At 42.6% G+C, this 11,203-nt stretch overlaps 2 protein-coding genes across 2 annotated transcripts; one reads left to right on the top strand and one right to left on the bottom strand.

Moving 5' to 3' along the window:
• Positions 1-4,082: 4,082 nt before the first annotated feature.
• LOC128940302 (olfactory receptor 10A5-like) lies at positions 4,083-5,033 on the top strand. Its single transcript, XM_054281647.1, has one exon. The coding sequence runs from the start codon at positions 4,083-4,085 to the stop codon at positions 5,031-5,033; it is 951 nt and encodes a 316-aa protein (XP_054137622.1).
• Positions 5,034-8,419: 3,386 nt separating this feature from the next.
• Positions 8,420-9,521, bottom strand: LOC128940301 (olfactory receptor 4D9-like). The gene has a single exon (XM_054281646.1). It carries the CDS (start codon positions 9,519-9,521, stop codon positions 8,532-8,534), a length of 990 nt encoding a protein of 329 aa, XP_054137621.1. The 3' UTR covers positions 8,420-8,531.
• Positions 9,522-11,203: the final 1,682 nt, after the last annotated feature.

The raw sequence follows: 11,203 nt of genomic DNA, 5'->3' as shown, positions 1-11,203 counted from the left end.
GCATTTGCCTGCCATCAGATGGCTACAGAAATGAAACCTCTGTTTGCTGCCCTCTCTTGTATGGATGAGAAGCAAATTCTGTGAAATTAAAATACTCAGTCACTGAGTGAAGAAACTTCATTTCCCCTCTCACTTCAATCTCCTATTTGTCCTTGATCCTTTTGCCTTTGATGCAGATTTGGTCCTCATTCTCTGGTTCTCTTAAAAGTTTTTTCCCAGACCAGGTGTCTCTGACCACATCAGGGGGTGATGCTGCTCACAGCTCTGTGCAGGTTGGTACAGAGTTTATTCCTGAAATTCCTGTCAAATCTGATTTTTGTTGGATTGGATCTTTTTTCCTACTGTAACTGATGGAAGGAAATGAGAGGAAGGAATGAATTTAGGAGGAAAGGAAAGGAAAGGAAAGGAAAGGAAAAAGGAAAGAAGGAAGTAAAGGAAAAAGGAAAGGGAAAAGGAAAGGGAAAAGGAAAGAAGGAAGGAAAGGATTCACATTGACAAGCAGTCACTAAAAATTGAAGAATGAGCTGTGAGTGGCTGGAGTTGAATGGAAACTCTCCCAGCAGAGACAGCACTGCCCCTAAAGGCACCAGTCCAATTAAACAAAGGCAGCATCAGGCTAATTCTGCCCTTGGAGTCACACATCCCTTGAGATTTCCAGCTGCTGCTCAGACCTTTCAGGTTAACAATCAGTCCCCAGCTGGTGAAGATGCAGAATTCACAGCCTTGGGCATGTAAGAGATGAGATTCCTGTGTGTGCAGGAGTCCCTCTGATCCCATTTTCCAGACAGTGCGGGAGGGCTCCATCCAGAACAGCATCTCAGTGCTGGTGTGAGGATGTTTGCCACATCCCCTTTGCCCACAGAGGGAGCACAGCCCTGAACAACCATCCCAGCTCTGAAATCAGATTAAATCAACCCCACCTCTAGGGGATTTGGGGATTTCAAGAGACTCTATTTAAGCAGCAGAGGCAGCTCAGCTGTTCCCTTCATGGGCAAAAAATAGAGATGCCTCTCAGCTTTCAACTGAGTTGAAACAAATCTAACAAATTCCTTTTCCTCCTCTCTGTGAGACAAGTCCTTGGCTGACTTTCTATGGTGTATGCCATGTGATAATGTCAATAGATTATTCCAGCTGTGGCAGAAGAGCATCTGCATTTAAGATAATTTAAAATAATTTTAAATAATTAAAATAATTCGAAATAATTTTTAATCTGCCGTGTAAGCTGACAGTAGGAATCATCAGCCCAACACCATTCCTAATGTAAGAAAACAAGGGAAATACTTCTATCAAAATTGGAATGAGCCATTTTGGAGGCACTGGATGGCAGAATTGCTGCAGGTAGGACGCTTTGCTTCAAAATCTCTATTGTGAATGTATAGAGAAAATCCAAGGAAGAGCTAAGGCCAAAACTTATTACAAAAAGAAGTTTACTCGTTTTTACACAAATTATATAAATTGAGAATTTTTTCTGAGAGGTGTTCTGAATTAGGGAATAAAAGATGGACTGTCAGTAAAACAGTGGCTGCTGTGAGTGTTGCTGACTTTGTTAAAGAGCTAAAGATCACAGCAATAGTCTAAACCTTTCACATGGGCTTGGAGGGCAGAATTAGGTGGTTTCCATTTAGCTACATGGATCTAACAAGTTAAAAGCAGTGTGAATGTGTGCAGGGAGTTTTTCATGTCATTCTCTATCTGTCATGCACAGGCTCTATTGAGATACCACTCCAAAAGTGTCCTTTCATTCCTGTGGTAATGGAAACAGCCAAACCCAGACAAATCCCTTTAAAATACATCAGAGCACCAAATGTCTGAGAATATTGGGAGTTTCCTTATTGTGCTTGTGCGTTTAAGACATCTGTGGCTCCAGAATCCACAGCTTTGTGTTCAGGTCATAAAACCCAGAGACAGAGCGGTGTCGCCACATTTCTCTTCACAGAGAAAAGCAAGGCACAAAATTCTCCCCAAGAATATTTCTGGGTTTCACATTCTCTGAACCTCAGGGAAAGGAAAAACAATTTTTATCATTTGCTGTGCCTGTGTTTGTGCCAAAGTAGAATGCAATGTGGAGATTGTTTACCCACAGTGATGGTGTTTTGTTTCCTTGGCCTGTCAGGGTATATAGCGTAATATAGTAATAATATAATGTAATATAATAATAATATAGTGTAATGTAGTGTAATATAGTGGAATATAGTAAAAATACAGTGTAATATAGAAATAGTGTAATATAGTAATAGTGTAATATAGTATAGAATAATATAGTATTATAAAGAAATTAATTATCGTTCTGATAAGATGGAGGCAGATGCATTATTCTCTCTCTTTGTTGGGAGGAGGGAATATAGTGGAATATAGTAATAATATAATGTAATATACTAATAATATAGTGGAATATAGTATAATATATTCCACTATATTGTATATACATGTGTATATGTAGTGTAATATAGTACAATATAGTGTAATATAGTGTAATATGGCAATAGTGTAATATAATATAGAATAATATAGTATAATACAGAAATTAATTTCTTTATTATAAGAAAAAAAGCCTTTATTATTATAAAAAAGCCTTCTGATAAGATGGAGTCAGATGCATCATTTCTCTTTCCTTGTCAGGGGGAGGGAATATAGTGTAATATAGTAATAATATAATGCAATATAATAATAATATAGTGTAATATAGTGTAATATAGTAAAAATATAGTGTAATATAGTAATAGGATAATATAGTATAGATAATATAGTATAGAATAATACAGTATAATAAAGTAATTAATTAGCCTTCTGATAAGATGGAGTCAATGCATCATTCCCTCCCCTTGTCAGGGGCAAGAATATCATCTACAGAGCAGCCCAAGGTTGGCTGGTGATGGCAGAGCTTTGAGCTGTGTCCTTCTCTGTGTGCCAGCTCTGCTGATTGTTCCTTGTGTGTACAGAGCCCACAGTGCTTCCCCCACTGTTCATGGACACATTTCTGGTGCCAAAATGCATTTTGTGCCTTGAGATTTGCTGCTGTAGGGCAGTGCCTGGTGGCCCCTTTGGTGAAAGATGCTGAGTCTGAAGGACACAGAATTCACCATCCTTTCTCCTCTGTGGCAGGCTGATCTCTTCTCTTTCAGTGCCTCAGTTTCCCATCCTGGGCAGTGAGGAAACAGAGCTGGTGCAGCACTTTGTGAACATCCCTCACACAGGAACCCTCCTCAGGGGAACGAGGCCATGTGAGTCATGAATGGATGGTCCTGAGCTTCTCCCTCTGCATTTCCTCATCATTCCCCATGGGTACCTCTGCCTCGAATTATTCCTTCTTCCTTTGCCTGCCTATAGACACAAATTTTCATTTGGTTTAATTTGGTGCTGATTTCTTTGCTCTGTGGTGTTTTGGTGGGCAGGAGTTGGCTTAGGACTTCTTTTCACAGCTTCTGCTTGCTCCATTTGGGAGTGCTTTCCCCACAGCTGGGCTCCTGGAAGAATTTCTGGGCTCCTGGAAGAATTTCTGGGCTCTTGGAAGGATTTCTGTCCCCCTGGCAGCTGGGGATTGATGTGAATGTGAGCCAAAGCCTCCCACAGCCTCAACTTCCCTGGCTGTCATCTGAAGTTGAGTTGCTCTGGACTTCAGATGTCCTGGAGGGAGGCTGCCTGCCCTGTCAGCCCACTCAGGAGGAGAAACAGAGTGTAAGGAGCATTGCCCACTGTTCCCCAAGGTAGCACAAGGGTTTTTCTTCCTTTCTGTGGTCTGTGGGTGTTTCAGTTTTCACCTGGGCGTTCGCTGGGAGCAGCTGGGAGCACAGACCTGACATGTGGGGGGAAAGCAGATCCTCAGCATTAACCCTGCACCCCTGATGGAGCCACCCCTTCAATGCCAGCTCCTCTTGGTCAAAGGCTTGGTGACACCACCAAACAATGACACTTGGAGGGCACCGGCACCACACACTTCCAGCCACTCCCTTCTCAATGTGCTCAGCCCAGCCTGCTCTAGACTTCCTCCCTTTGATCCAGCAGCTCTCCAGGCATCCCCCAGAGGCTGCTCCTGGCTGGAAGCAGTGTGATCCTGGTCTGACAGTCTCTCTGATTCCTCCCAGATGGAGCCAGCAGAGGAACAAGATGCAGGAAACCACACCCTACTGAGTGAATTCATCCTCTCTGGGTTGTCCAGCCGTCCAGAACTCCGGCACCTGCTGTTCTTCACAATCTGCTTCGTTTACAGCATGACTCTCATCGGGAACCTCCTCATCTGCATGGCCACAGCTCACCCCACCCTCCACACACCCATGTACTTCTTCCTCCGCGTCCTGTCGGTCCTGGATATTTCCACAGCCTCAGTGGTGGTCCCCAAGATGCTGGTGAGCACCCTGTCAGAGGACAGGAGCATCTCCTACCTGGGCTGTGTCACACAGCTCTACTGTGTGGTTTTCTTGGCGTCCACTGAGTGGTACCTGCTGGCAGCCATGGCCTACGACCGCTACGTGGCCGTGTGCCGCCCGCTGAGGTACCCGGCCATCATGAGCACCAGGGCTTGCCTCTCCATGGTGCTGCTCTCCTGCTGCAGTGGCCAGGTGGTGTCGGTGGTGCAGACAGCCTGGGTGTTCACCCTGCCCTTCTGTGGGCCCAGGAGCATCAACTACTTCTTCTGTGACATCCCGCCGCTGGTGCTGCTCTCGTGCGCGGACACGTCGCGCTACGAGCGGCAGCTGATCTCGGCCACGGTGCTCGTCATCTTCACGCCCTTCTGCCTCATCCTGCTGTCCTACACCTGCATCATCTCCAGCATCCTGAGGATCTCCTCTGCAGAGGGCAGGCACAAGACCTTCTCCACCTGTTCCTCGCACCTTACCGTGGTAACGTTGTACTGCGCCAGCGGGACTTTGATTTACTTACAGCCAAAATCCAGTGATTCACAGGAGGCCAAGAAAGTCCTGGCTCTCATATACACAACTGTAATTCCCACTTTAAACCCCCTGATTTACAGCCTGAGGAATAAAGAAGTGAAAGAAGTACTAGTCAGAGGGATGGCTGTGTTGATGAAGAAATAAAGATTTTCTTCTCCATGAATGTGTGGATTAAAAACCTTATTTCCATTTTTTGGTGAGTTCTGATGGTTAACTAGCTCAGGGGAAACTACAGGCACAAAGATCTGTTTCACACTTTTAAATATTTTGTCTTAATTCTTTGCTTTAGAAGCAAATTATTTAGAATTTCTATCTCCATCTCTTCCTTAGTACAATATAAATTCCAGACATTTCTTCTAAAGCAGAAATATAGTAATGTTGTACTGCACCAGTGGGACTTTGATTTACTTACAGTCAAAATCCAGTGATTCACAGGAGGCTAAGAAAGTCCTGGCTCTCATATACACAACTGTAATTCCCACTTTAAACCCCCTCATTTACACCCTGATTATTTTCTTCTTCATGAACGTGTGGATTAAAAATCTTATTTCCGTTTTTGGTGAGTCCTGATGGTTTACTAGCTATGGGGAAACTACAGGCACAAAAATCTGTTTCACACTTTTAAATATTTTGTCTTTATTCTTTCCTTCAGAAGCAGATTATTTAGAATTTTTATCTCCATTTCTTCCTTAAAGTACAAAATATATATTTCAGACATTTCTTCTGAAGCAGAGCACTTCCCATGTCTAATTCAGGTATCCAGGCTGCAACTCCTCACTTCACTGCAGGGAGTTCTCCTCACCCTCTTACTGAACAAATATTTTATAGTGAATTTTCCAGGCTAAGCACACACTAATTGATAGGGACTACATGTTTTGCTTCGCCTTTTTTTTTTCCTTTTTATATATTTTCCATTCCTTCTGGCAGAAAAGAGGTCCACTGAATGACAGTGATAAGGAAATCAGTTCACTTCTTTCAGAGCCTTGTGTTTTTCATTTAAGGTGTGGGGAAAGGGAAGGAAAGGAAGATTACCTGGAGGTAATTCCTTATTTCCAGCAAGAACTTGGCATTTAATGCAGTGCAGTGCCCACACCCTCCAAGCACTGCATGGGATAAGAGCATTCTGCAAATCCCAGCTGGAGAAATTCATCCAGGCATGAAAAGAAGAATTTCCAGAGGATTAGCACACAGAGAAAAGGGCTGCTACAACCTGGGAGTGTTTATTTGGGAGGGTTTTGGGGTTTATTCTGGATACAAGAGGTGCACTGGCTCGGTGAATAGCCTGGGTCAGAGCCTGCAGCATTCAAACTGTATTTTTCATATTGAGGTCAAGAAAAAGAAATCTTCACTACTGATATGGCCATGCTGAGCTCTGAGGTGTCTCTGTTTCATCTGACTGGCCATAAAGGCAGAAAAGGGCACTAAAATTGAGTATAATGTTCTTTTTTTTGGTTTAGCTTGCTTGTAAAAGAGAAAGGCAATGTAAATCATCTCAGGATGAAGTCATTGCCTGACTTCACAAACTTCACAACAACAGTTAATGACAGAGTGTTAATTGCATTTGGCAATGTTGTTTGCTTAGACTCCTCTAGGGAGCTTAATTTGTCTCTGTATTGTTGAAACTTTTTTTTTCTGAATAATTGGAACACTGGAGAAAGTGTTAATGAAACTTCATTTACATTTCTGCAGACTTTGCTTCTGGGAGCTGATTTACTTTTACCTCTGTAAAAACAGAGAAATTTTTTTTCTTGTTTTATTACTCAAAAAGATAATACTGAAAAAAGCATTTCTTAAAAATAATAAAGTTTATTACTCTAGTATAATAACAATAGCGTTAATCACTTTAAGGGACTTTGCATTCCAAATGGTTAAAGCTTTTATTTTGCCTCTTTTAAAGATGTTTCAGAGTCTGATCCAAAGAGAGACATCCACAATCACTCATCCATTTGGAATAAACCTTTTTTATTCCTGCTGCAGTGCCCTCCCACCAAAGACTATCAGCAACTTTCTGGTTTTCCTGAGTTCATCTCTCCTGTTTCCTGTTTCCACATGTGCACAAAGAATACCCCAAACAGAAACTGAGGTGGGGTAGCAAACAAAGCAGGTTTTTAGCTGGCGTAAATCAGAATTTCACCTCTAGCAAGGAGCACTGATTGTTGGTCCCTAAGAACCACAGCCATGGGTTTTGCTAGAGCTGAGCTCATACTTGCACCATCCTGTTTCCTCTATAAAAAAGGGAAATTCTGGTTAAATTATGTCATGCAGTGGATTCCAGCTTCACAAATAGACCAGGGCAGAAGTCTGTGCCTGGATTCATCTCCCCAACCCCAATATGTGAACTATTGATTCTAGCACTTTTGAGGAAGAATGCATTTTAAAAATCATATATTTTAACATGTTAATTTCTTTCTATTAATTATTTTCAGAAGTCTGTGTGAAGGGGTATTTAATAACTAATTAATTCACTTTTTCTGGCAAAAATTGGTACTGATTTAAATGGGCTGCTGAGCTCAACATGCTGCCATAGTTTATGGTTCTATCAAATCACCTCCTGCCATGGGTGCAATTGATCTCCTTAAGGAAGCTCCAAGAAAACAGCTAAATTAGTCATTAGTTGTGTGTTGCTGGTGCAGTACTTGATTCTTCACTTTAGAACCACATAAAGAAGTTTTAGCATTGTTGGAATGTGCTGCTTCTTTAATTCAGCTTATAACATTAAAGGTCAGCATTGAGTTTATTTTTTTATTTGCATTACAAGGGGGTTATTAATATACATGTGTCTATGTAGTATAGAATGGAAGGGAGAAAGAAAGAAAGAAAGAAGAAAGGAAGAAAGGAAGAAAGGAAGGAAGGAAGGAAGGAAGGAAGGAAGAAAGGAAGAAAGGAAGAAAGGAAGAAAGGAAGAAAGGAAGAAAGAAAGAAAGAAAGAAAGAAAGAAAGAAAGAAAGAAAGAAAGAAAGAAAGAAAGAAAGAAAGAAAGAGAAAGAAAGAAAGAAAGAAAGAAAGAAAGAAAGAAAGAAAGAGAAAGAAAGAAAGAAAAAAGAAAGAAAGAAAGAAAGAAAGAAAGAAAGAAAGAAGAAAGAAAGAAAGAAAGAAAGAAAGAAAGAAAGAAAGAAAGAGAAAGAAAGAAAGAAAAAAGAAAGAAAGAAAGAAAGAAAGAAAGAAAGAAAGAAAGAAAAAAGAAAGAAAGAAAGAAAGAAAGAAAGAAAGAAAGAAAGAAAGAAAGAAAGAAAGAAAGAAAGAAAGAAAGAATTGTTTGATTTATTGAGTTTTTGAACTAGTAAGTGATCTGGAGAATTCTAGACAATGGCTTCTAGAGGCCACATGGTTCAGAATTATATAAGTTACAAGAAGTAATAAATACAATGAATAATTACAAATAAATTTGTGCATCTTAGAGCTTTAACTAAGGCACCTGAGTTAGCACTGCTGCTGCCACAATTCTATAATTACCACCCCTGGAGCCAGAAACAACCAACACACTGCAGAGACAAAGAAAATTTTATCCAATGTAATATAGTATAGTTTATTAAAGCAATTGTTCAGCACTCTGAATCAATAGAGTCAAATACCAATCATCCCCAGAGTCAGGGGCACCCTATATTCTTTTATACAGGAATATCAGTGATGAACACAGTTTTGTCATGGGAACACCAGATTTGATGACTTTGGATCTGCTGTCCGCTCCAGTTTCTGCTTTCCTGCTGACAGAAATATTTTCCCCAGCGTTCTCCTGGTGGCCTTTTTCATCTCAGTGTTTCTGAGTGTGTAGATCATTGGGTTTAGCATTGGGGTGACCACAGTGAAAACAACAGAGACCACCTTGTCCCCAGGGGATTTCTTATAAGGCTGGGCATAGGTGAGGATGCAGGGGATGAATATTAAGCTCACAACAGTTATCTGTGTTCCACAGGTGGACAGAGCTTTTCTCTTCCCTTCCGTGATGCACGTCCTTATCTTCAGCAAGATGACAATGTAAGAAATAATCAAGATCACAAAAAGGCTGATGAGGATCATTCCACTGTTAAACACCATCTGCAGCTCAGCCCTGCGAGTGTCAGTGCAGGCCAGTTTGATGACCTGGGGGATGTCACAGTAGAAATTGTCCAGTACATTTGGGCCACAGAATGGCAGCTGCAGGAGAAGGCCAGTTTGTGTAATGGAATGAAGAAATCCACCCAGCCATGCAGCTGCCACCAGGCCTGTGCAGGTGCTCCAGCTCATGATGGACAGGTAGCGCAGGGGCTCACAGATGGCCACGTAGCGATCCACCATCATCCCCAGGAGCAGAAATGCCATTGCACCTGCAATGAAATGGAAGAAGAACATCTGGAGGAAACACTGGTGGAAGGAGATGACTTTGTGCTGGGTGAGGAGGCCTGACAGCAGCTTGGGAGTGTTGACTGAGGAGTCACTGATGTCAAGGAAGGCGAGGTTGGCCAGGAGAAAGTACATGGGGGTGTGGAGGTGGTGGTCCACAGCCACGGTGGCCATGATGGTGAAGTTCAGCAGCCAGGTCATCACATAGATGAGAAAGAAGATCACATAGAGAAAATACTGCACCTTGTGGCTCTGTGTCAGGCCCAACAGGACAAATTCTGTCACAGTGGTGGTGGTGTTCTTTGATTCCATTCTTTATCCCTGCACAAACAAGAGCAATAAAGATGACTATAAATGTGTGTTGGTCTACAGAATTATTAAAACATAGAATCATAAAATAATTTATGATTAATCCAGGAGGGATTTTTGGAAGTCATCAAGTCTCACAAACTCTGTGGACTGTTCAAGTATATAACCAAACAAAGCAAAACAAAAAACCAAATTCCCTTATATTCAGTGAGAACTTAGGATATTCCAGTTAGTGTCTGTTGCCTTTCATTTTATTGTTGTACACCTCCAGGAAGGCTCTATCTGCTCTGTATCCTCATCTCATCAGCCAGTTATACACAGAAATCAGGTTCCCCTCAGCCTTCTCTTCTGTATGGGTGAAAAAACCCATTTCTTCCAGCCTCTCCTTGACTGTTATGTGATCCAGCCCAGTGATTAATTTGGACACCCTCCAAGGATGTCAGTCCAGTGTGTGTGTGACTGTCCTTCTTGTCCTGGAGTGCTGGTCTTGACCCAGTCCAGTACTGAGGAGGGCTGGGATCATTTCCCTGCACTGAGCAGGGCTGGGATCAGTTCCCTGCACTGAGCAGGGATGGGATCAGTTCCCTGCACTGAACAGGGATGGGATCAGTTCCCTGCACTGAGCAGGGCTGGGATCATTTCCCTGCACTGAACAGGGATGGGATCAGTTCCCTGCACTGAGGAGGGCTGGGATCAGTTCCCTGCACTGAGCAGGGCTGGGATCAGTTCCCTGCACTGAGCAGGGCTGGGATCAGTTCCCTGCACTGAACAGGGCTGGGATCAGTTCCCTGCACTGAGCAGGGCTGGGATCATTTCCCTGCACTGAACAGGGATGGGATCATTTCCCTGCACTGAACAGGGATGGGATCATTTCCCTGCACTACCTGGCCCGACCTCTGCTGGCAGAGCTGAAGCTGTCACCTGTGACAGAGGAGCACATTCCCGTCTCCTATTCAGCTGTTTGCCAGGGTCACTATCTGTGGAAGAGATTTTACAGCAATCCCTGTGAGCCAGAGAGAAGTTTGAGAAAAGGATCCATGTTTACCCCTGAAAGAATTTCCTTCCAAGGTCATTGACATAGAAACCAAGAAAGAAGGATAAATAAGAGAAACTTCAACTGTCTATTCTAATTAGCACTTTGTTTGTCTGAGTAAATTGAGTAAAGTGTAAACTTGTGAGTTTTATAAGAATGTATAAAAAGCATGCAGGCTATAATTAAACTGGGTTTGAAGCCTTCTGAAAATGGAGTGTTTCTTTGTATTATCTCAACTGTGACCATTACCTACAAAGCTGCTTCCTGGCCTCTAGCCTCTGCTGATTGCACAGGCTTGTCCTCTCCCAGAAGCAGGATGAATATTTACTTATGTCAGACTTCATAACATTCATGCCAACCTATTTCTCCAAACTCTCCCTACAAATTCCTGCCCTGCCATCCAGTGTACTGACTCCTTCCTCCATTTTCCTGTCCTCAAGTCCTGTCACCACATGAATTTGTGTAAAATGCCTCTCTGTTTCTCTTGTAGGCCACTCCCTGGTGCAGGAAGTCTGCTGAAAGGCTTCCACAGAGATTTCTCTTCTCTCCATGCATTAAATTCAGTGAATTTGGAGACACTGTGGGGAAGTTCTAAGAGAAGATGGCAGCTGCTCACCTGCACCCACAGCCCAAGGTGACAGAGCCATTTCCC

This window comes from Melozone crissalis, unplaced genomic scaffold (assembly GCF_028551555.1).
Source record: "Melozone crissalis strain CALT ecotype California unplaced genomic scaffold, PUWL_Pcris_2 ptg000032l_1, whole genome shotgun sequence".
NCBI lineage: Eukaryota > Metazoa > Chordata > Aves > Passeriformes > Passerellidae > Melozone > Melozone crissalis.
The sequence above is the reverse complement of the archived record's forward strand: the minus strand, read 5'-3'. Positions and strand labels throughout refer to the sequence as shown.